Source organism: Pantherophis guttatus, chromosome 13, assembly GCF_059756535.1.
Source record: "Pantherophis guttatus breed Tessera chromosome 13, ASM5975653v1, whole genome shotgun sequence".
NCBI lineage: Eukaryota > Metazoa > Chordata > Lepidosauria > Squamata > Colubridae > Pantherophis > Pantherophis guttatus.
In genome coordinates this window covers 6,044,813-6,071,510 of record NC_142075.1, presented here as the reverse complement: position 1 = coordinate 6,071,510, position 26,698 = coordinate 6,044,813, and the positions used below count along the sequence as shown (strand labels likewise).

Below are 26,698 nucleotides of genomic sequence, written 5' to 3'. Positions count from 1 at the left end.
AAATAAAACTGGACGGGAATCACACATCCCTAATTCAGAGCTCCAGAACCTTTGGGGCCACTGATCGAGAATGCACGGTTCTTGTTAACCTCGTCCACGTGTTACCCATGCCAACCCCAAAGCGTGTTTTGGGGGTTCAGACATTTGCTTGCTTGTTACAGCTTCCCTTGTGGGTCCCCTGCAGCATTCATTCCACAGGCCAGAAACGCACACCCAAGCCGCAGCTTATAAATATTACAGAAGGAACCAATTCAGAACCAGAGGCATTTCCCCTCCCCTTTTCCCATTCATGCCCGCATACTTCGCATAGATTCAATATTTTCTAAAGGACAAAGAACGTGGTTTGACGACCGAAGGAGGAGACCGGAGACCGGGATGGGGAGGGGAGAGGGGGCGCCTTGCAATTCACTCGGCCAAAGCTGACGGCACAAGATTTTCAATTGACGTAAATAGCTGCAAGGACTTTAAAATCAAAGCCTTGCTTTAATTCAGCCGCACGCCAGCAGCGAAGGGGTCGTCCTATAGGGCCGTTTTGTTTGCTTGGCCTGATGTAGACGCTGAAGGGTGCACAAAATGGATCCCCAGTGCAGGAAGAGAGCTGCATTTCGCCGGTTTAAAACTACAATTCAGTCCTCCACTTACGACTACAATTGAGCCCCAAAATTTATGTTGCTAAGTGAGAAATTGGTCAAGTAGGTTTGACCCCATTTTTAACGACTTTTCTTGCCACATTTGTTAAGTGAATCACCACCGTTATTAAATCAGTAACCCGGTTGTTAAGTGAATCTGGCTTTCCCCGCCGACTTTGCTTGTCAGGAGGTCTCAAAAAGGGGATCACGTGATCCTGTGAGTCAGTGGCCAAGCATCTGAATGTAAATCATGTGACCACTGGGATGCTGCAAACGGTCATAAGTGTGAAAAATGGTCATAAGTTACTTTTGTCAGTGCCGTCGTAACTTCAAACGGTCACTAAATGAACTGTTGTAAGTTGAGCACTGCCTGTATATCCATATTCCTTTGGAGCCCTTCGGTGACCCCCAACTCCTAAAAGTTCCTTTTGCATTATCAAAAGTTTTGTTTTGCAATAAATTTAAGGGCAATAACATTTAAATATGGCCTAAATCAGTGATGGCTAACCTTTTTGCCATCGCGTGCCAAAAGCGGGGAGTCGGGGGGGGGGGTTGCACGCACGCCCACACTCATAATTCAATGCGACCTGTATATGTGCATGACCCCCTGCCCTCCCCCCCCACTTTTGGCACGTGATGGCACGGTGGGCCCGGTAGGCCCATTTCTCGCCTTCCCCAGGTTCTAGAGGCTTTCTTGGAGCCTGGGGAGGGCGAAAACGGCCTTCCCCACCCCAAAGGCCCTCCAGAGGCCAGAAACAGCATGTTTCCTGGCTTCCAGTGAGCCTAGAAGGCCCGAAAATCAGCTGGCCGGCATGCGCATAGGTGCTGGAGCTGAGCTAGGGCAATGCTCACGTGCCCACAGATATGGCTCTGCGTGCCACCTGTGGGGCATGTGCCATAAGTTCACCATCATGGGCCTATATGAAGAGTTTTAAAACATTTGAGAGGGATAATTCTTTAGTAAGGTCTCAGAGCTCCATTTCATTTTTACGAATGAAAATGGGACGGAGCCAGAAGCATTTCAATGCTGTTTCTGAACAACTCCCATCTTGCTTTTTAATCCAAAAAATATTGTATGCTAAACAGCGTGACTCAAAATAAATAAAGAAAGAGTGGGAAAAATCAAAGCCTCAGTTTTTACAGTCAGGTCCATCAAGTAACAGGCAGTAGGGGCAGGGGTGTGTTTCACTTACCTTTAGCACCGGTTCGCTATGCGCCTGCACGCTCACTTTGTGCGCACACTGTCTGTGCATGCACCCGGCCTTCCACGCATGTGCTTTGCTCCTTCATGCACCTTCCGTGCATGCGGCCGGCCCAGTGGTGGGTTCCTCCAGGTTCAGCCCGGTTCTGCCGAGCCGGTAGCGGTGACGATATGACGTCACCGAACCAGTTCTGCCCGCCCCCGGCCCCAACCCCCGCGTTATTCTTACCTTTTATTTGGCCCCACCCCCAACCTATTCCTGCCTCCTGAGTCCCAGCTGATGGGCTGTAAGGAAAAACTGTTTAAACTCTTGCCACGGGGCTTCAAAGGGCCGCCCTACAGCTGATCAGTGGTAAAAGGCAGTTTGGTGGTAGACCGGTGCCTGCAAAAATAAATGGGTAGACCAGTGCCTGCAAAAATAGGTGAGTAGACCGGTGCCTGCAAAAATAAATGGGTAGATCAGTACAGCTCTGCAAGATGCTAATCTGCTAAATCCTAAAGAATTGTCACATGACCCCAAGCCACGCCCACAAAATAAGCCACGCCCACAGAACCGGTAGTAAAAAAATTTAGAACCCACCCCTGGGCCGGCCTCAAAAACATGCCCAAATAGCAATTGCCGCTACCGGAATGCCACCTCTGAGCAGGGAGAAAGCAGAGCTGCTTAATTCATTCTTTTCACGCTAAAAGAAATTATAGCCCAACGTACCAAAAAAAAACCCCACAACCTACTGTAATAGACAAACTGGAAATAAAAATTGAAATAAGCCAAAAAATGGTAAGAGAACACCTATCTGACCCTGATGAATATAAATCACCGGGACCTGACAGATTACATCCCAGAGTTCTGAAGGAGGTGAGAGCTGTTATCTCAGAACCATTGTCCCCTATTTTTCAAAAATCCTGGAGCACTGGGGAAGTATCTGAGGATTGGAAAAGGGCTGATGTGCTTCCCATCTTCAAGAAAGGGAAAAAAAACAAACAGACAGACCCAGGAAACTGCAGATCAATCAGTCTAACATCAATATCCTGTTTCAGGGGTGAAATCTACTTACCTTCCTTACCGGTTTGGAAGTGCATGCACGCACATCACATGCACGCACAGACTTTCTGCGCATTCACAAAACCTTCTGCGCGTGCGCAGAAGGTAAAGAACACATTACTTCCTGGTTAAAACCAGGAACTAATGATACCCAGGCAGGTGGGCGGAGCTTCGCTCTACCATCGCTACCGGATCGCCGAACCCACCATGATCACTACAGGATCGCCCAATCTGGTGCGAACTGGGGGGATTTCACCCCTGCCCTGTTTCCCCAAAAATAAGACATCCCCTGATAATAAACCTAATCGGGGTTTTGAACACATGGCAACAAGGCCAAGCACTTATTTCAGGGTTCAAAAAAATATAAGACAGGGTCTTATTTTCGGGGAAACATGGTATCTATCTATCTGTCTGTCTGTCTGTCTGTCTGTCTGTCTGTCTATCTATCTATCTATCTATCATTTATCTATCTATCATCTACTCTGTTTCCCCCAAAATAAGACATCCCCTGATAATAAGCCCAATCGGGCTTTTGAGCGCACGGCAATAAGGCCAAGCGCTTATTTCAGGGTTCAGAAAAATATAAGACAGGGTCTTATTTTCGGGGTAACATGGTATCTATCTATCTATCTATCTATCTATCATCTATCTATCCATCCACCCACCCACCCACCCACCTATCTATCATCTATCTATCATTTATCTATTTATCATCTACCCTGTTTCCCCCAAAATAAGACATCCCCTGATAATAAGTCCAATCAGGCTTTTGAGCGCATGGCAATAAGGCCAAGCACTTATTTCAGGGTTCAAAAAAATATAAGACAGGGTCTTATTTTAGGGAAAACACAGTACCTGCAAAGATCCTGGAAAAGATAATCAAGAAACAGATCTGTGAAGAATTAGAAGCAAGGTTTTACGAATATGTATGTTTATGGGCATTGTTTATTATTAAAAAGCATGTTCCATCCTTCCATTAAATTTCCCATTTAGTTAAGATTCTTTGCTGGTCTTCCGTAAAATCAGCCCTATTGCGTGAACAGCACTCACTAGGTGCCTGTAAAAGTACTGCATCTCAACCAGCAATATAAATCATATTTTCGTACCGAAGACATTAAGAAGTTATCAGACACCAGCCAGACTAAAAAGAGATGGGCACAAATTAAAAGCCCTGGCCAATAAAGATGCTTTTTTTTTTTTTTGCTTTTGTTGCTGGCATACCAGATGGCACACTGGGACACAGGCCCACAAAGCCGTAAAATAAAAAAAAGAGGAGATGTGGTTTTATCGATGCATTATAGGTGTATGCCAATTTTTCTTGAAAATGCAAAGTTGCCCGGGGGGGGGGAGGGGGGGAGTGTTCGCCTCCCATTTATTCCCAAAGGAAATTCAATCTGATCCAAGCGACTCTTGATACGGGGAATCCTCGAAGTACAACGACAGTAACTGAGCCTGCCCATCATAGTCGTATGTCGGGACAGCCATAAAAGGTTTTACAGCCTCTTTTGAAAGTGGTTGTTCAATGGAAGCCATTAATCAAGCAAACGCTGCAGTTGTTAAGTGGATGCAGTTGTTAAGCGAACTCATGGTTTGGTATCGGTTCAAATTTGCCCAAAAGTGAAAGTAAGTACAGTTAACTGTTGTAAAACACATTTTGTCAAAATACGTGGGGTGCTACAACCAACCATAAATGCAGTTGTATTACAAAGCGTCAATGAGAGGAGGCGCCAAGTAGTTCCAAAGTAAGTCCATCATAATTTCCAATGGTCGCTAAGCAACCAGTCGTAAGTCGAGGACTACCTGTATTTCTTAACCATCTACAAAAGACAATTCTCACACTCAAAAACAGCATTAAAAAAGGGGGCTGCATTTTCCCCTCATTTTTTTCCTACAAAGATATAGGCCCGTGATGGAGAACCTATGGCACGCGTGGCTGAAGTGGCACGTGGAGCCATGTCGCCTAGCATGCACGGCGTTGCCCGTTGCTGTTCTGGGTTTCTGACGCGCATATGCCTGTGACGATCAGCTGGCCTTTGTGTTTGCGTCAATGCCAGAAACCAGAAGAGCTGGTCTTCCACTTTTCGCCATGAACATGTGCGCTGGAGTGCTGATCGGCGTGTGCGCATGCATGGAAGTAACCTGAAGACTTGCCAGCAGTAACCTAAGAAACCGCCAGTACGTTCTTTGATGCATGCACGCTCCTGGGCAACTCCTATTCCTGTTCTCGGTCCAGACGAGTGTGCGCAAAGCACATGTATGCATGCAAAGTGCTCCCTTTTTGGCAGTTGGTGCCACGCATGCATGCATGCATGCACTCCCTTTTTGGCACTCAGTGCCAAAAAAGGTTCGCCATCACTGATATAGGTCCATGGTGGGAGATTATCGTGAAAGTTAATAGGACCGGTTTAGCTGTTTTATCCAAAGCAGATTCCATTAATGTTTCTATTGCCAGCGAGTTAAGAAGTTTCCTACAGGTAGTCCTCAAATTACAGCCACAATTCAGCCCAATAGTTCTGTTGCTAAGGGAGACATTTGCTAAGTGAGCTTTGCCCCGTTTTACAACCTTTCTCGCCAGTTGTTAAGTGAAATCACTGCCGTTGTTATGCTAGTAACACAGGGGTTCAACCTGAGCTTCCTCATTGACCTGGCTTGTCAGAAGGTCATAAAAGAGGATCACACAACCCTGGGACACCGCAACCGTCATAAATATGAGTCAGTGGCCCAGCTGGCTGAAGTTTGATCATGGGGATGCTGCAACGGACATTAAGTGTGAAAAAACGCCAAAAGTCACTTTTTTCAGCGCTGTCGTAACTTCAAATGGTCACTGCACCATTGTAAGTCGAGGACTATCTCTACTTCATCTCCTGGAGAATGCCAACCGTGCCCATCTTTCTCCAAAGCATAGCCTAATTTTTCTTTACAATTTAAAGGGGGACGGGGGGGGGAATCCCCAAAGCTGTGAGAAAAGGGGAGAAACAAAGAACGGGCTCGCCTCGTCTCAGCAGCTGTGGCAACCTCCCAACCACTTCGCTTTTCCGGAAATCCGGAATTGCAACATCATTGCCCGTTGCTCCTGCCAAAAGGAGATGTACGTGGAAAAGCAGTTGGCATCTTCTCTGCAGCTCCCAGAAGGAAGAGAAAAAGCGCAGAGTAAATATTGCAGGATCAACCTTGCAACTGCCGGTGGGAACTTAACCCGACAACAACTACTCCAAAGGTTAAGGAAGAGGAGGAGGAGGAGGAGGAGGAGGAGGAGGAGGAGGAGGAGGAGGAAATCACCAAAGGCAGCAGGAGGCAATTCAAGCTTCCTCCCCACCCATTTATTATTTTTTTTTAAACGAACAGGAACAAAAAGCCCTTCTTTGCACTTTTTCATCCAGTTTAATTATTCGTTGCAAAAAAAAGCCATCGATCGCCAGCCACACGGGTGCTGTACACCAGCCGCTTGCCCTGCCCACTGCTGGCATTATTTCTGGAAGAGACGCATCCGAAAGGAAGCAAAAAGATTTCCCTCCCCCCCTCCTCCTCCTCCTCCTGCCTTTGTTTGCGATAACCAGCTTCTGCTCAGGGACAAAATTAAAAGAACCAGTTTGCTCCAAAAAGAACGAAGTGTTCCCAAACGCAGCGTTCGCTCGTTCGCCCGCCCACTCGGTCTCCTTTAGTGGAAGGACTTGTCGAGAACAAAGGGATTCGAACACAGGTTTCCAAGGGAGGTGAGACTGCCAACCCTTCCCCAAAAAAGCAAGCAGCCAGGAATAAGGAGGGACTTGCAATCGTGAAGGGCTTCAAAGCAAGAGAGGACATCTGCATCTACAGGTAGTCCTCAACTTACCACCACGGCTGAGCCCCAAATTTGTGTTGCAAAGTGAGACCGTTAAGTGGGTTTTGCTCCGTTTTGAGATATTTCTATCATCGTTGGTAAGTCTTAAAGTTGCCAAGGTTGGAGATCCCTACAAGACCTACAAGGTCCCTTCTCTTAGATTAACTAAAAAAGAAGAAGCTTATCTGTTACTCCAACCTCCTGCTCAAAAGCAGGAGAACCTGCACCATTTCAGGCAAGTGGCTGTCCAGTCTCTTCTTAAAAGCCTCCAATGATGAAGCAATGAAGGAAATCAACCATTATTGTTGATGTTTTCTTGATTTGATCGCAATCCCTTGGACTGTGGGGAGAGCTGCAGAATCACTGAGGGTTTTAATAAATTCATTCTGTTGTGGGTATTCACTTCCTTGCAACGACACCGCGATGGAGGAAGTGTCACCAAAAAATGTTATCTTTGGCTTTACTGGGCTTAGGTGCTGTGGAGCATACAGATCCTAAAGTTCAGGATGGTGCTGAAAACAGTGAGACTTTGTTGTCTGTTGCCTCCTTCCCCATCCGGCTCCTTTTGTCGCCCTTCTGCTCCCTTTCTTGTTCCTCCGAAGCAGAGTAAACAGGACGCTTCCTTTTAAACAATTGAACATTTATAATTCCCTTGTTTTTACTTCCAAAAGAGCAGCGGTCTCCCCGCCTCCCCTTCCCAGCACAGTGCTGGCAGAGATCAACATTTCCTTTCTTCAAGTTCAGGCTGCAGAACTTTTCATAACGTGGCTCTTGATATTTTGCAGCATCTTCAACAGTGAAGCAACTACAGATATGAAAGCAGAATAACAGAGTTGGAAGGGGTCTTGAGAGGTCTTCAAGTCCAACCCGCTGCTTAAGGCAAAAGACCTTATTATACCGTCCTGGTCAAGAACATGAACGGACTGGAGGCTAAAACATATAAGGAACAATTGAAGGAATTGAGTATGTCTAGTTTAATGACAGGGTGGCTCGGTGGCTCAGTGGCTAAGACGTTGAGTTTGTTGATCAAAAGGTCGGCAGTTCAGCAGTTCGAATCCCTAGTGCTGCGTAACGGGGCATAACGGGGTGAGATCCTGTTTCTTATGCCTGTTTTTTTATGCCGTAAAAAATGCAAGTAGAAAAATAGGGACCACCTTTGATGGGAAAGTAAGTGTTCCATGCGCCTTTGGTGTTTAATCATGCCGGCCACATGACCACAGAGACGTCTTCAGACAGCGCTGGCTCTTCGGCTTTGAAATGAAGATGAGCCCTGCCCCCTAGAGTCGGGAACGACTAGCACATTATGTGCGAGGGGAACCTTTACCTTTACCTTAATTTAATGTAAAGAAGGACTAGGGGTGACATGATAGTAGTCTTCCAATATTTGAGGGGCTGTCACAAAGAAGAGAGAGTCAACCTCTTCTCCAAAGCACCTGAAGGCAGGAGAAGAAGCAATGGGTGGAAACTAATCAAGGAGAGAAGCAACCTGGAACTAGGGAGAAATTTCCTAACGGTGAAAACAATTAACCAGTGGAACAACTTGTCTTGTGGATGCTCCAATGCTCCATCATTGAAGATTTTTAAGAAGAGACTGGACATTCCTTTGTCAGAAATGGGATAGGGTCTCCTGCTTGAGCCGGGGGTTGGACTAGAAGATCCCCCAAGATCCATTCCAACTTATTCTGCTCCGAAAGCCCTACTAAGCAGGTATATACAAAAGTATGAAGGCTATTGCTTAACGCATTGTAAGCTGCCCTGAGTCTCCAGAAAAGGGCGGCATATAAATCGAACCAATAAATAAATAAATAAATAAATGGTTGATTGATCTACTCTTGAAAACCTCCAGTGAAGGAGCACCCACAACTTTTGAAGGCAAGCTGTTCAAGATAATTAATAGTTCTCACTGTCAGGAAATTCCTCCTTATTTCCAGATTGGATGTCTCTTTAATGATCATCCATCCGTTATTTTTTTGTCCTGTCCTCAGTTGCTTTGGAGAATAGGCTGACCCCCTCGTCTTTGTGGAAGCCCCTCTTACTTAACCGCATTGCATTATATGTAATTACCCTGTTTCCCCGAAAACAAGACCCAACCAGAAAATAAAGCCTAGCATGATTTTTCAGGATGCTCATAATACAAAGCCCTACCTCAAAAATAAGCCCCAGTTAAGATCGTCAGCAGATGGAGGCGTTTAGTACTGTATTTCCCCCAAAATAAGACCTAACTGGAAAATAAGCCATAATGCGTTTTTTGGAGCAAAAATTAATATAAAACCGGGTCTTATTTTGGGGGAAACACAGTATTCAATAATATGTCATTCCTTATGACTTATTGTACGACTATTTCCTATTCTTCAGTCCAGAAGACTTGAAATGTAACCCAGATTTCTCAGCTCCAAGTCTCTTTAGGTTAGCTTTGGGGATGAAAAAAATGTTTTTCAGGCTTCGCTTTTTTTCTAGGATTCATAAAGATCCATGACCAGCACACAACAGATGGTGATGTTTGGAATTACCTTAGGATCTTAAATCAAATTAATTGCTGATTCCATACGTCTTCTTGATGTGTTTCCTTCTTCCTTAGATACTAGATTTTCCTTCTAGATATTTTTTTCCCTTCAGTTTAGTTGGGCTAGGGCCACAGATTAGAGAATACTCACATGCAGTTAAGGCATGAAGCTTCATGTTCATACTTTAATTTATGATAGACATGGAATAAAATAATCTGTATCCAGCCGAGCTCCAACTAGATAAGAGTTTTCACTTCTCATCTTTCACCACCTTCAAGAAATCAATCAGCAAAATGCAGAGCTTTGGCATCTCCACAATAACATTTCTTCCAAGATAAACTTTTTGTATTAAGCAGGTTACAATTACAAGGGGAGCGTTCGGGTTTTTTTAAATGTATTTTTTGTTCTGTATTTCTTTTGTTTCTGTGTATACTGAATTGTCTGTTTTTATTTTAGGTCTGTCTGTCTGAAAATGGATTAATAAAAACTATTGGGTGACTTTTAAAAAATACAGGCAAGGAAAAAAGGCCAAGAGTTCAGAGAATAAATTTTTACAGGAAAATGGATCAGTGTAAAACAAAATGTGTGGTCCGTGCAGCTCAACAAAAAATCCTTTGGCTAACTACTTCGATTTCCATCTGTATAAAATAAGGTTAAACAAGTTCCATTTATCTTAGAGAGCACATGAAACAGCTGCCAATGAGGTATTCTTTCCATTCTTAAAATACACTCTGTCAATGTAAGTCAACTTCTTCAAATCCATAGCAAGAAAAGTCTAGTCTCACACTTAGACTGGATATGTTCTCCAAATTAGGTACTCAGGAGACCCCAAAATATCTCTCTTTATTAATGCTAATTTGCCTTAAAGGATTGCAGGCTCCTTGGTGCTCTCTGGGCTTGGTTGTTTTCTTGCAGACATTTCATTACTTAGTTTGAGACCAAACCTCACTCCTTTTTTAGCGCTGATGGTGTTACCTAGCAGGGTAATAAAACATCTGCAAGAAAACTACCAAGCTCAGAGAGCACCAAGGACCCCACAGGTTCAACCTACAAAGAACCTACAAAGGTTCTCTTCTATTGAGAAAGGATTGCCTCTAACTTTGTATTTTTCACCACACGAGTTAAATTTGCAACCCTAAATGGAAGGGGCTCTCCCAAAAAAACGCCAGTTTGCAGCTCTCTGCTATTAGACATCAAACCAGGATTTCCAATGCCACTTCCATTCTCCAGAGAAAAGGCTAAATTCCAGATGGCGAACCTATGGCACTCATGCTTTCTAGGTACACGAGCCGTCGCCCAATATATCTGCAGCTGTGCATGCGCGCGCACCCCAGCTGGTGTTCAGGCCTCCAGTGCGCATGTGTGCAATTCAGAGGACCCAGCTGGTCTTCGGAACTCCCCTGCACATGCACGCGCGTTTGCACATGCATGTGAGAGAACTTGCATGCAGCACGTACATGCATAAATGGCATTCGTGCATGTGCATTGCATGCACAAAACCCACATGTATGCACGGATGGTGCGATTGCTCAGGCAGCGCGGGGGGGCACGCACGAAAGCCAATAGCACGCGTGCGCACAAAGCACGCACCTGTTCGGCACACGGTGAGTAAAAGGTTCGCCACCACTAGGCTAGGTGGACGTATCTCCGCGTGCCCACCCCGAAAGCCATGCCAATAATTTATTTTGCTTTTCTTGCTTTTTCTCTCGATTAAAAAAAAACCTCACCAGTAAGAACAAGACTGCAGTGTGCATCTGACTGCAACAATGACTTTAAAAACACACACACACACACACACACACACACACACAAAGCCATAATATTTATTCAAGAAACATTTCTAGCCTCGCCTGCTTTGATTGAAAGCGAGCCGATAACCTGGATTGGATTCTTACAGGTGGAAATTTCATGAATTGCCAGTTCTCAACACCTGTGTCCTTAGCGCTGGGTCATGTTGCTGGATCTCAGGTTCCATAAGGCTATACTTTTCAAGGGAAATCAAAAGAACGGGAAGAGGAGAGCTTTATGGGTAGATAATTTCAGAGCTATACGAGATCACAGTTGTATCCTAACCACTATCTGGTCTGTGGTTGAGACATCCCTCTCTTTCTGCTCCCTCGCACGCACACATTAAAGACAATTATAGGGCAAACTTTGAAAACATCCTGGAAAACAAAATCTATCCACCAGTGGCCGGCAAGATACAATTACATCCACACTCCATTGTACAGAGATCGCACAACCTTTGCGCAACGCTACAGCAGTCCTTGTCTCGCGGCCACAGTTGGGACCGGAATTGTGGTTGCTAAGCGAAGTTGTTGTTGTTAAACGAATCAATCCCAGAAGCAGACTCCAATTTCATCATCGTTTTTACTCCGGTCATTAAAGAAATCACACAATCGTTAAGGGAACCCAGCTTCCCCCGCTGACTTGGCTTGTCAGAAGCTGGCTGGGGAAGTGACATGATGGCAAGACGTCGCAACTGTCCTAAATGTGGCCTGTGGGCTGTGAAAATATCTACACATCCTGGACATAAAATTGTTTCAATTTCTACCCTCAAAACGACGCTATAGGGCCCTGCACACCAGAACAACTAGACACAAGGACAGTTTTTCCCCCATGCCATCACTCTGCTAAACAACTAATTCCCACAACACTGTCAAACTATTTACTAAGACTGTATCACTATTATTCTTCTCATCCTTCTATTACCTATCTCCTTCTACTTATGACTATAACTCTGTTGCTTGTATCTTTATGATTTATACAGTTTCCCCAAAAATAAGACCCAGCCAGAAAGTAAGCCCTAGCATGATTTTTCAGGATGCTCGTAATATAAGCCCTATCCCAAAAATAAGCCCCAGTTCAGATCATCAGCCAGACGGGATGCCGTATTTCCCTGAAAATAAGCCCTAACTAGAAAATAAGCCCTAATGTGTCTTTTGGAGCAAAAATTAATATAAGACCCGGTCTTATTTTCCGGGAAACAGGGTATTGTTTTATTTAGTTTTCTAGTATGATTTGATTGCTTATTTAGTATCCTATGACTATCACTAAGTGTATCTTATGATTTTTGATGAATGTATTTTTTTATGTACACTGAGAACTTATTCACTGAAGACAAATTCCTTGTGTGTCCAATCACACTCGGCCAATAAAGAACTCAACTCAACTCAACAACTCAAACTCAACTCAACTCAACTCAACTCAATTCAACTACTCTACTCTACTCTACTCTACTCTACTCTATTTTAAAATGTGAACCAGGTGCCAAACACCCAAACACCTGTCAGGTAACCTGGGGAGTGGTGCAATGGTTATAACTCTTGAGGATGGGCCACAAATCATTTTTTCAGAGGCTGTCATAATATTGAATGGTCATTAAAGTAATGGTTGTAAGTTGACAACTATACGTACTTGCAGGAGGTAAAGCTGGTTTATGCATCTGATCCAGATAAATTATGCTTTTACTGGAAAAGACTGAATAGAATGAATGAGCTAGAAGGGACCTTGGAGGTCTTCTAGTCCAGCCCCCTGCTCAAGCAAGAGGGACTGTACTAGTTTGGGTAAGGATCCAGAAGAAAGAAGGAAGAGTGATTGTATTCCTATATACAAGCAGTCCTGGTTGTTTCAACCCTTCATTTAGTGACTGTTCGAAGTTACAACGGCACTGAAAAAAGTGACTTATGGCCATTTTTCACACTTATGTCCATTGCAGCCTTCCCATGGTCACGAGATCAAAATTCAGATGCTTGGCAACTGACTCGTATTTATGACGGTTACAGTGTCCCAGGCAGAGGTGGACGTCACATACTATAACAACCGGTTCGCCCAGAACTGAAAATGTGAGCGTGTGTACCTCCCTCACATGCGCGCATCGGAAAACCGGCGATTATATAGGATGTCATAGCACCAGGGCGTGTGGGTGGGCCCAGGCGCTGGTCAGAACTACTGGTTCGCCCAAACTGGTCTGAACTGGCAGCAGCCCACCACTGGTCCCAGGGTCATGCAATCAACTTTTGAGACCTTCTGACAAGCAAAGTCAATGAGGAACTTAACGTGTTACTAACTGAACAATTGCAGTCATTCACTTAACAATTGTGGCCAGAATGGTCACAAAATGGAGCAAAGCTCACTTATCAAGCGTCTTGCTTAGCAACATAAATCTGGAGCTCAATTGTAGTCCTACGACTGACTACCTGTTTGTCTTCCTGACCCCCGTGAATACATTCTTCTCAATCCTAGCAAACCATTCTTTCAATGCACGATTCTAACAACACGTTATTTATTTATTTATTTGCGGGTCAAAATGGGATGCTTCCCAAGGACGCTTGATCCCAACAAACATTTGCTGAAGTTAAACGGGTCAAGACGGTTTCTATACATCACCTTGAATAGAACAAAAATAGAATGCAAATATAATAAAGGAATCAAGCTAACTTGTAGATGCTTTCCTAGAGTTCCTAATTCAAAACGGCAACCCAGACAAGCTGTTTTACTGCGGATTATTTTAACCCAATGCATAACGCTTTTAAAAAGTCCCCCCCTCCTAAATTCACATTCTACATCAACGCTAATACAGTACCGCTCAGCGTAAAATTTATCCCAGGAACCCTGCCCACCACAGCACGCAACAGATGCTGGGAATGTAACTACCGAATAACATAGCAATACTTATAAAGTAATAAAAGCAGTATACATTTCAAAAAAAAATCTAATTAATAAATAAATTCCCATTGGGAATATGGGAATTGCAGTTCCAATACAGGTAGTCCTCAACTTACAACCACAATTGGGTCCAGAATTTATTTTTGTTAAGAGAGAATTTTGTTAAGTGAGTTTTGCCCCATTTTACGACTTTTCTTGCCACATTTGTTAAGTGAATCATTGACAGTCTTAAATTATTAACACTGTTGTTAAATGAATCTGGCTTCCCCATTGATTTTGCTCGTCAGGTCATCACAAAAGGGGATCACATGACCCCAGGACACTGCTACGGTCATAAATATGAACTAATTGCCAAGCTCCTGAATTTTGATCATGTGACCATAGGGATGTTGTAATCGCTGTAAGTGTGAAAAATGGCTGTAAGTCACTTTTTTTCAGTGCCGTCATAACTTTGAACAGTCACTAAACAAACTGTTGTAAGTCAAGAACTACCTGTACATCTAATTCAGGTGTGTCCAACCTTGGCCACTTTTAAGAATTGTGAACTTCAACGCCCAGAATTCCCCAGCCAAATATGCTAGCTGATGAATTCTGGGAGTTGAAGTCCACAGGTCTTGAAGTGGCCAAGTTTGGACACCCCTGATCTAAGTTGGAGAAGACAACAAACATATGCATTTTTGTGAGTGAGTGTGTGTGTCACACAAGTGACACCATTATTAGTTAAAATTGAACCATCAATGAATTCTTACTTTTCTGGCAGTGGTTGGAAGTCCAGCAGCGGAAGCTGTATTCATTATTTATGGAAGTCTTCTCACACAGCGGTTTCTCCTCCACCGTTCCTGGACACAAATCTCCACATTCTTTTGCCGGTTTATTTCCTATAATGTAGTTATTGGAAACAGCATCCAAGATCAGAGACCAGTCCACCGTGGACAGGTAACAGAGGTCAGAATTCTTCTCGATCCGGATGGCTCCCCGAGTGATGTTCCTCAAGTTGTACAGCCCAATTTCCTTGAGGTTGGTCATTTCGAAGATGACCAACGCGTAGTTGTAGAAAAGGCTCTTGCCCCGAATCACTGTCAGGTTCGGAAAGAGGTCGCTGAGGGTCTCCAGGCCAGCCACGCGGAAAAGCAACAAATAATCGGTGATCATGGTGAGCTTGGGGAAGCGGAAGTTGCTAAAGTCCTCTCCTTGATTGATCAACAAAATCTGGAGATAGCCTTCCACCACTGTACAGCCCTCCAGCTGCTTCAGTTCCTCCATACTGTTGCGTATGTCGATGTTTGGCCCACAAACTGGGGAGACAAAAAGAGTGGGATTTAAGACGGTTCATTTCATGTCGTTAGAAATGCAAACGTAAATCGACTTTCTGTCCGGCACGAAAGAGAAGGTCCACAGTGACAGTTCAATTAAACTGCTTTATTGCTAAAAGTCTACTCACAGGAATCTTCTCAACTAGCACCTACGGTACTTAGAGTTAGATAAGGGTCAACAGAAATCAAGGGAGGTTGGGCTTAGTCTGTTTGTGGCTACGCAAGGATTCTAGGCTGATTCCCCTTTCAACTCCGCCTCCAGGTTCCCCTCCCACACTTTCCTTCCAAATCTAATTTTAGCGCAACATTTCTCCTTGCTAACAGAAGAAGACTCCAACTGAACATCCTCCAATTATTTTTATGATACTCTGATACTCTCAATATTAGATAATTTATTAACATAGATGTACAGTAGATGGGTCACCCATTATACCAGTCCTGAGCCTTTTACAACCTCCAGGCCACATGTGACCCATTGGCTTCCCTGTGTGAGGTCAATCGAAAATTAGAAATCAAATGTAAATAAGGGTTCGCCATGCATGCAATAAAGCTATGTTGCTTTTATTTTGAAGGTAACTGCTATTTTTTTTTCAATTTACATATGTACCATATGTGCATGCCTATGTGGCCTCCCCCGTGGCCCATTTGGGACCTGGACGGCTTCTTGAAGCACTCTGCTGGCTAAAATGGGGCATGGGGGGGCTGTGTGAGGCCCCCCCATGCAAAGGTGAAATCCAGCAGGTTCTGACAGGTCGAACCAGTAGCAGAAATTTTGAGCAGTTTGGAGAACTGGCAAATACCACCTCTGAGTAGGGTGTGAATGGAGATTTTCCAGTATCCTTCCCCCAGGAGTGAGAAGGGAATGGGGATTTTGCAGTATCCTTCCCTTAGAATGGGGTGGGAATGGAGATTTTGCAGTATCTTCCCCTGCCACGCCCACCAAGTCACACCACGCCCACCAAGCCACGCCCACAGAACCGGTAGTTAAAAAAATGGATTTCACCACTGCCCCCATGCCCCGTTTTGGACAGCAGGGTGCTGCAGGAGGCATCCGTCCCATCCCCTGTCCCCACTCCCACCCCGGTCCGGCCAACAGAGGAGAACTACAATGCTGATCCGGCCCTCGAAATTTGACACCCCTGCTATAAGCCATAATTTTTAAACACTCAATAAATGAATATACTCCACGTACAACTAACCCTCAGTATTATCATTACAGCTTAATGCTGTTTGGAAAAGGCACCCATCAATCCCTGGAATTCGGAGCAAAAAAAGTCTTCAAGATTATACTTAGCAATGGAGTTCTTCTTCCACTAATAAAGACAACTTTATGAAGACACTTTCCAGCATTTACTTTGCTTATATTCTTGTCTTTAAGCAACTCAGACTTTACGATGTATATGAGGGCTTTCGCCAATTAAAATGAAACTGCCCATTAATAGCAATAGCACTTAGACTGATATGCCACTTCACAGTGCTTTCCAGGCCAATCTAAGCAGTTTACAGAGTCAGCATACGGCCCCACAACGATATGGGTCCTCATTTTACCGACCTTGGAAGGACGGAAGGCTGAGTCAACATTGAGTTGCTCATAATTGCACTCCTCGAGTGAGCAGTGAGTTATTCTGCAGTATTGCATTCCAACCACTGCATCACCATTGGAGTGGGAGTGGGAGTGGAGTGGACTGGAGTGGACTAGACTAGAATAGGAATAGGAATAGGAATAGGAATAGGAATAGGAATAGGAATAGGAATAGGAATAGGAATAGGAATAGGAATAGGAATAGGAATAGAAATAGGAATAGGAATAGGAATAGGAATAGGAATAGGAATAGGAATAGGAATAGGAATAGGAATAGGAATAGGAATAGGAATAGGAATAGGATACCACTTAGACTTATATACCATTTCATAGTGCTTTAGTTTTTTCTAAGCAGAGTCAGCCTATGGCCCCCAACAATCTGGGCCTTCATTTTATCAACATCGGAAGGATGGAAGGCTGAGTTAACCTTGAGCCGGTCAAAATCGAACTCAGGGAGTGAGCAGTGAGTTAGCCTGCAATACTGCATTCTAACCACTACGCCATCATGGGAATGAAATAATAGAAATAGAAATAATAGAAATAGAAATAATAGAAATAGAAATAATACCGTTTTCCTCAAAATAAGACATCCCCTGATAATAAGCCCAATTTGGTTTTTGAGCGCATAGCAATAAGGCCAAGCACTTATTTCAGGGTTCAAAAAAATATAAGACAGTGTCTTATTTTCAGGGAAACATGGTAGAAATAGAACTTAGACTTATATACCGCTTCATAGTGCTTTACAGCACTCTCTGGGTGGTTTACAGAGTCAACATATGGCCCCCAACAATCTGGGTCCTCATTTTACCGGCCTCGGAAGGACAGAAGGCTGAGTCAACCTGAGGATTGAACTCCTGGAGTGAGCAGTACAGCCTGCAGTACTGCATTCTAACCACTGCACCACCACAGCTCTTAACCCATAATGTGCTCCATTAACCACCACAATTGGGACACTGGAGGTTTTTAAGAAGCGATTGGACAACCATTAGTCTGGAGCAGTACATGGTGTCCTTCTTGAGCAGGAGGTTGGACTAGGAGACCTCTAAGGGACCCTTCCAATTCTGTTCTTGTGCTATTCCAATATATTATTGAGCTTCTGGGGACTCATAAATGCTTGACTACTTAGGGAAGGATCTGGGGATGAGAAAGCCCACTCTCACAAGTGATACTGTCAAAGTTTATGATGCTCTTGGATTGTTTAAAATTCTATTTTAAACTTTGCTGTGTCATTCTGAAAGTTCCTTCAAGCTTACGGGAACTGAGCAGTGCAAAACTCTTAAATCAATCAAGCTGCAGAAATAGAAAGGACGAAGAGGAAGAGGAGGCAGGAATAGACTTTGGTCCTCAGAGTAGCAGGTGCTTCAGGCAGCCCTTGCTATTAGTTATGTTCCCACCCTTTAGACCAGTGTTTCTCAACCTTGGAAGCTTGAAGATGGGTGGACTTCAATTCCCAGAATCACCCAGCCAGCGCTGCTGGCTGGGGGATTCTGGGAGTTGAAGTCCACCCATCTTCAAGCTACCAAGGTTGAGAAACACTGCTTTAGACTGTTTTGCTACAACTGTTGGGAACACAAGGGTTCCTACTGTAGTAAGTGGAAAATTCAAAAACAAAAATAAAAATTTGGACCAACCCTGCTCTAAAATACTGATTGGAGTAGATCTATACAGTAGATCTATATATATCTAAAGCAGCCTTTTTCAACCTTAAAAACTTGAAAATGTCTGGGCTTTAACTCCCAGAATTCCCCAGCCAGTCATGTTGGCTGGGGAATTCTGGGAGTTGAAGTCCACCCATCTTAAAAGTGGCTAAGATTCAGATACACAGATCTTAAGCTATGTGAATCTCCACTTAAGGGGGAAGATCTCGAGGCCTCTAGCATAAAATCTAGATCAATAAAAGAAATCACAACCAACTCTCTAATATGACAACTTAGAGAGAAAAAAGGAAGGAATATCCGCATAGCTTCTACTTATTGCATTAACCTTGATGAGTCCAGTTAAGGAGCCAAAGTAAACTGAGGCGGGGGGGGGATCACATTTTAATACCCTCTTTACTGGAACACTGGAGATGCAAAATGCACAAAGTTTAGGGGTGGTTGACAAATCACTAAATCCAGACCAGGGGTGGGTTCTAACATTTTTTACTACCAGATCTATGGCTGTGGCTTATTTTGTGGGTGTGGTTTGATGGTCATGTGACAATTCTTTAGGATTTAGCAGAGGTATTGGTCTACCAGGCTTTTAACTGCTTGCAGAGCTGTACCGGTCTACTCATTTATTTTTGCAGGCACCGGTCTACTTATTTGTTTTTCGAGCGCACCGGTCTACCACCACACTGCCTTTTAACACTGATCAGCTGTAGGGCGGCCCTTGGAAGCCCCACGGCAAGAGTTTAAACAGTTTTTTTCCTTCCAGCCAATCAGCTGGGACTCGGGAGGCAGTGAATAAATTGGGGGCGGGGCCAAATAAAAGGTAAGAATAACGTGGGGGGTGGGGGCGGGAGGGCCCAGCTCCCGAACAAAGAGAACCGGTTCGGTGATGTCATATCGTCACTGCTACCGGCTCGGACGAACCGGGAGGAACCCACCACTGATCCAGATAGTCCTTGACTTATAACAGTTCGCTTAAGGACCATTCAAAGTTACAAAGGCACAGAAAAAAGTGTCTTATGACCATTTTTCATACTTAGGCATCTCCATATTCCTGTTTCGCATTTATAATGGTTGCAGTGTCCCGGGGTCACGTGATCCACTTTTGCGACCTTCTGACAAGTCAATGGGGAAGCCAAGATTCACTTAACAAACGTAACGTAACAGCTGCCATGATTCATTTAACAACGGTAGCAAGAAAGATCGTAATATGGGGCAAAGCTCACTTAACAAATGTCTCACTTAGCAACCGAAATTTTGGGCTCAATGGTGATTGTAAGTCGAGGACTGCCTGTAATGGTCTGGCATGAGGCTAAAGCAGACCCAAAGAAGCCAGCATCAATTCAAGCCAGCTACAAATTACAATGATTAAGTTGGTTCCTGCTTCTGGATCACACCGCCAATACAACTGTTGCTGGATTCACATGAAACCCCTTAAAGGAGAGCATACTCTCTGCATCTAATGTCATGTGTGAATCCAGCTACTTCTGTTTTTAACCCAAAATCTTGCCTTAGTTTTGTGTAAATGCAGCTATCTGTGATTTATCCAGTAAACCATAGCTTAATGGAAAATATGAACTGGGGCGACATTGGGAGAATGAGTAAGGATTCATCTAGGAAAATCAGTTCTCGATTTTCCAACAGTTTAATAAGGCTTTTATTCCCCACGAGGAAAGCTTTGGCTTACAGAGAAATTGAATTTAGAGGTTTTAAAAGAAGTTCATATGACGGTTTAATAAGATTTGAATATTTTATACCATAAATCATATCTAACATTCAGCCATTGTATCTTTATCTAGCCAAGTTCACTTTTCTGCGTCTTGTTTTTCTTCTTGGGGAAAAAAAATTCTTCCATTCAACTCTAGTTAATGACTGCCTAATACGTCAGTTCTTATTTTTGTTTATTTTGCCTTGAAATTAACGTAATAAAAAGACAATCTAATCCTTGTTCAAAGAGTGCTACAGTTTCTTTTTGGCTGCCGTGTGTTTTCATTGGACTGTGGTTTACACACACACACCATGATGTGTCTTCCAAAGCATAAAATCAAACATAATGTTACTCATTCAGCATTTCACGCAAACTCTCTGTAATTTGCTTCTCGCCACTAAGTAATTCCGAGAGTTTTAACTACACATGGTTGCTATTCTCCAACCTGGTGCCCTGTAGTTGTGTTCAATTTTGATTTTCATAAGCAACTCCAGCACGAAAAGACAATAAACCAAGGAAGGCAAATTTATGGTATCAAAAGTAACCCTAAATTTGCAGCATAGCATTTTAAATTATTTCAGTGTTACAACTCCCAATGAAAATTAGGTCTTTCCAAAGCTCTCCATTTATTTATTTATCCAATGTATATTGGCTCGCCCATCTCAACAAGTGATTTTTTTTATATTTTATTTTGTCGAGTACATAATAGATAATATATATCAGTATAAGCATGAATTGAATACATAAAATGAATACAATTAAAGGGAACATTAGGACAGGGACGGTAGGCACAGTAGTGCTCTTATGCACGCCCCTTACAGACCTCTTAGAAATAGGGTGAGGTCAACAGTAGACAGTCTTAGGTTAAAGTTTTGGGGGTTTTGGGATGAGACCACAGAGTCAGGTAGTGCATTCCAGGCATCCACCAAGGAGCCTTGGTGGAGCAGCGGACTAAAGCGCTGTTAAGTAGCACTTAAGTAGCACTTAGCTGCCAGCTGCCTGCAATTACTGCAAGTTCAAATCTCACCAGGCTCAAGGTTGACTCAGCCTTCCATCCTTCCGAGGTAGGTAAAATGAGGACCCGGATTGTGGGGGCAATAAGCTGACTTTGTATATAAAAGAACACCGCTTAGGGGGGGGGCGGTGAAAGCCCTACTAAGCAGGTATATACAAAAGTATGAAGGCTATTGCTTAACGCATTGTAAGCCGCCCTGAGTCTCTGGAAAAGGGCGGCATATAAATCGAACCAATAAATAAATTAACAACTCGGTTACTGAAGTCATATTTTCTGCAATCTCGGTTGACAAAGAAAATAAAAAATAAAAACAACTACAAAGATTACAAAGGTTCAACTACACAGCAGCTTTTGCAGCTCAAGACAAGACAATAGCTGTGTCTGCATTTGATATGTTTGCTGAACAATCGCTGGAACATACATCACACTAAGCCATTATTTAGCACACAAACCACAATAGCTAGTTTGCACAACACGCTCAGACACAAGAAAGGTGACCATATTGTCATTTCATATAGTGAGTGAACCCAGCCTTTTTAGCACATCTTTTTTTTAGCATCACTACATCATTAAAGCCACCGCATCCTAACTGCTTCAAAAGCTACTCCCAGCTATCTCCTCCCCCCTTCCTCCCTCCCTCCCCCGTATTTATGGCCATTTGCAGAGACTTGTGACCACAATTTATGATGTTTTTGACAAAACCTGGCATTTACTTCCCCAAAACAGATTGTAAAATTGAGTCAGTCACATAGTGACCCACTTAATGACTACCTCGACTTTCGATTGTTATTGCCAGACTCGCTGCAGTCATAAGTCAAGGACTACCTGTGAACCAATCACGAGTTGGGTTCTTTGCATTGCACTCAAGCTAGCCAATTTCCTCAATGAACAATAAGCTTGGATGCGTAGCTATTCAGCATCCCGGTTTGTCAGGAAGAACAGAGAAGAAATCCAGGGTCAGCTGCATTTGAAATAGTAATTCCTAGTTTATCAGCTCATTAAAATTTTAATGAAGGGAATCCAGCAGTTTTTGTACACTAACACACAACTCATTCATTGCAAGCCAGGAACCCTATAACCTGACATTCTCATTCTTCTTTAATAGTTTTTATTTTGTTTCCCAGGAGAACTGGGAAAAGATTATTTCAAGTTTGGAGCTTAGTACTTTAATAACTGTAATACAAGTCCTAATGAAGAGGCCATAATGCATTTATTTACCTTTTCATTTAATCCTCCCCCACCTGTGAGCAATGACAAGGCTTGTGCAGCACACAAATTAAAACAAAATAAAGAAAATAAACCATAAACAATAACAAAGTGACACAAAATTTCTACTTAGAAAAATAACCTGTCCAAGGATTAAGACCACGTCATGGCCATTTCACATCCCAGAGCCACAAAATTGTGTTGATTTTTTTTAAAAAAAACAAAAAACCAGTACTACTGTACAAATATGAAACAATGCCTAGATCCGAGCATCTTGCTAGACCTGGTTGTAGCTGTTTGCTTTTAGATATCTCTAAACCAACAATTTGTGGGTTACTGTTATCTCTCAACAAGGCCACAAGTTTAGGGCAACATTAACAGCCTCTTTAAATATGTTGAAACGGAAAAGATCATCACAGAAAAAAAATAACAACCCATTTGGTCTAGTGTCGTGATGGTGAACCTATGGCACACTTGCCACAGGTGGCACACGGAGCCATATCTGTGGGCACGCGAACGTTGCCCTAGCTCAGCCTCAGCGTGCATGCGCGTGCCGGCCAGCTGATTTTCAATGTATTGTGAGCTGCCCTGAGTCTTCAGAAAGGGACGGCATATAAATTGAATTAATTAAATTAAATTAAATTAAATTCAGGCCTTCTGGGCCCACCGGAAGTCGGGAAACAGGCCATTTCTGGCCTCCAGAGGGCCTCCGGGGGGGTGGGGAAGGCCGTTTTTGCCCTTCCCAGGCTCAAAGAAAGCCTCTGGAGCCTGAGGAGGGCGAAAAACAGGCCTACTGGGCCCACGGGTAATCTTTTTGCCGTCACATGTGGGGAGCGTGGAGGGGTCAAACATGCATTCAAGGGGGTGGGGCATTGAATTATGCGTGTGGGCACACGCATGCGCAATCCCCCCGCACTCCCCCCGCTTTTGGCACGCGACAGCAAAAAGGTTAGCCATCACTGATCTAGTGGCTAAGGCACCAGGCTAGAAACTGGGAGACAGTGAGTTCTAGACCCACCTGAGGTAGGAAAGCCAGTTTAGTGATTTTGGACCAACCTCTAGGAGACAGTGAGTTCTAGTCCCATTTTAGGCATGAAAGCCAGCTGTGTGACTTTGTGGCAATCACCAGGAGACAGTGAGTTCTAGTCCCATTTTAGGCATGAAAGCAGGCTGAGTGATTTTGGGCCAATTCCACTCTCTCAATCAGGCCCACCTCACTAGCTGTTTGTTGTGAGGAAAATAAGGGGAGGCAGATGTGTTGGTTATGTTTGCCACCTTGAGTTATTTGTAATAATAATAAAGGCAGTATGTATGTATGTGTGTACAGGTACACACACACATACACACATACATATATATACGTAAGTGGTAGCTTGATACTCAACTGCTTTGAAACTCATCGAATTTGGTACTCAATGCATTTTGACGCAAACATTTTGTCCCGTGGTCATTGTTTGTTTGGTACTCGACGCACAAGCGAGAACTTGTCGGTGTCACCTGCCTCATGACTCACTACTTTATTCCTTATGGGAAAAATGTGTTTGGTACTCATTGTTTTTGGTTGTCATCGTGCCTCCTGGAACCAATTAATGATGAGTACCAAGATAACAGTCTCTGTGTGTTTGTATGTATGCATGTCTGTATCTGTGCGTCTGTGTATCAAGAATGATGTTGTGAAATTCACCTCTCGATCTGTAAGCAGAGGAAAGGAATTTGGGTAAATTTCTTGAGAAAAAAAGAAAGACGAAATCCCAAGATTGGCTCAGCAATAAAATTTGCAAAGAGCACCAAAAAACAATGCAACTTAACCCTCCCTCAAACATCAAAGGATTGATTCTAACCCCTCCCCCCAAGTAGCTCCCTTCCCCTCCCCCCCAAAAAACCCCAGAACAACATTCAAAGGAACTTTTGCCTTATAGCCCTTTGGAAGGGAATAAAAGCAATATAGTGGCAAGTAGTTGGAGCAAAGAAAAAAGGGGGAAAACTGAGTCTGTCTCCACCAACTTTCAACCCTAACTAGCCTCTAATAAAACATTTCCCGAAGTCAGGGGTGCAAATCTGTATTGTTTTAATCGTGATGGTTAGATAACTCACAACGTCTCACACAGAACAACATGTGAAAAGCAAAATAATAATAATAATAATAATAATAATAATAATAATAATAATAATAATAATAATAATGTGGAAAAAGTTATAGAAAATGAGATGATGAAGATCTTGTGGGACTTTCGAATAGACAGATCGTCACTTGGAACACAACACGCCAGATATCACAGTTGTCGAAAACCAAAACGTACAATTTATTGACATCGCGGTACCAGGAGACGCCAGAGTTGAAGAAAAAGAACTGGAAAAAATCATGAAATATCCCAACCTGGCCATCGAAACTGCACGGCTATGGATGAAACATGTAACCGTGATACCCATTGTCATTGAGGCACTTGGTACCATGTCCAAGAACTTCATAAGATACATCAGCAAATTGCAGCTTCCTGCAATAACACCAGCAAAACTGCAAAAAACTGTGCTAATTGGAACATCGTACATCTTAAGAAGGTACTTGGTTGATATCTAGGACGCTGGCAGCAACCCATATCAACCATTAGCACCAGTCAATGGTATTTGTGATGCATTTTTGAATGTTCAGTTGACTGAGTTTCATATTTAATGAATAAAGATAATAAAGATAATAATAATAATAAATTAGATAGATAGATAGATAGATAGATAGATAGATAGATAGATAGATAGATAGATAGATAGATAGATAGATAGATAGATAGGGTGCAAGTCCATACAATAATGCCAAAAGATATTGCAGACTAACCTCCGGAGTCCTTGACTTACATCCACAATTGAGCCCAAATTTTTCTATTCCCTGTTGATTTTGTTTGCCAAAAGGTCGCAAAAGGGGATCACATGACCCCGGGACACTGCAACCGTCGTAACTATGAACCAGCTGCCAAACTTTCTGAACTGTCCACATGATCATGGGAATGCTACAAAGGTTGTAACTGGGCTGCTACGGTCATAAGTATGAAAAATGGTCATAAGTCTTTTTTTTTTCCTCACAAATTTAGGCGATTTTTTTTCTTTCATTTTTTTCCCAGTGCTGTAATAACTTTGAGTGGTCCCTAAAAGAACTGTTGTAAGTCGACGACTCTCTGTATTATTCCTTCCTTATTTATTTATTGTACGGCATTATTCCTACTGGGTTTTATGGACAAGGAATTAGAAAAGAGATGCAGGAAATTAATATTGTAGATGGCTAACTGCAGCAAGAGGATGGTGTCACAACATTGTAGAAGAAGAAAAAATATTGTACCTGTGACAAAAGACTGGATTCTAAAACAAATTGAACCTACAGAAATGGTGAAGTGGACCAGTTTCGTCAGAGTAAAAAAACGACAAAGACTTTTCTGAAGGACAAGAAACCTTATATGGTTTCTTTTTGTTGAAAGAAGAAAAAGATCAAGTGGATGATTTCCAGATTTGGGGATTAAAAAGTTGGGGAAAAGATTACGACAACAATTACTCGATAAATTGAAAGAAGGATGGAAGAGATGATTTTATATACACGTGTTTTCATTTACTTCCTTTTTTCTCATTTTCTGTGTCTTTGCCTATTTTTCTGGGGTTTTTTTGTTTTTATTTGTTTCTATCTTCTTTTGTATACTTTTTACCATATTCAAAAATTCAATTTACAGATATACACACACGTAAAAAAACACAATCACACAAATCGCTTTCGTTTCTTTCCTTTTTCTTTTTCTTACTTCCTATTCTTTGCGTACTGGTTTTGTTTCTTACACTTTTTACCACATTCAACAATGCCATTAATACACACAGGCACTCACCCACCCACCGACACACACACACACACACACACACAAATGCAAACGCAATCAGACAAATCTCCATTTGGTTGCAAAGAAATGTGCCTAACCCTACCAACCTGTTCAATTTTGCTTGCCGTGTCAACCCAAAGATAAATAACGCCAGACAGGGCAGGACAAAGAGGAAGGACACACCACACACACACACACACACACCCTGCCAACTGCTCCTCAAGGAATGGCTGAATGGCCAAGGCCCCTTTGTGGCCTCACAACATCACAAGGATCGCTGCCTCTCCTTCTTCAAAGACTGCGGCCTTTACATACCAAAGGGAAATGGAAATAAAACCATCTGCGTGGAGACCAGCCACCCAGCCCATAAATCTCCCAAGGAGCCCCTCAGGAAGTAGAAAAGAAACGTTTACGACGCCTTGCAAAAGGGGGAGCTTGCACGAATGCGGGAGCTCTTTATCTAAGAGGGTCAGGAATTTCAGCTATTCTGACCACGTGGTCTCCAACACC

The 26,698-nt window shown here is 43.1% G+C and overlaps 1 protein-coding gene across 2 annotated transcripts in view; it reads right to left on the bottom strand.

The window, feature by feature from the left end:
* The window catches only part of IGF1R (insulin like growth factor 1 receptor), a 236,939-nt gene that overhangs the window by 197,604 nt on the left and 12,637 nt on the right, over nt 1-26,698 (bottom strand). For both annotated transcript variants that reach the window (XM_034435443.3, XM_034435444.3), the window contains exon 2: nt 14,614-15,159. In XM_034435443.3, the coding sequence (XP_034291334.2) occupies nt 14,614-15,159 (546 nt within the window). The remainder of the gene's footprint in view (nt 1-14,613; nt 15,160-26,698) is intronic.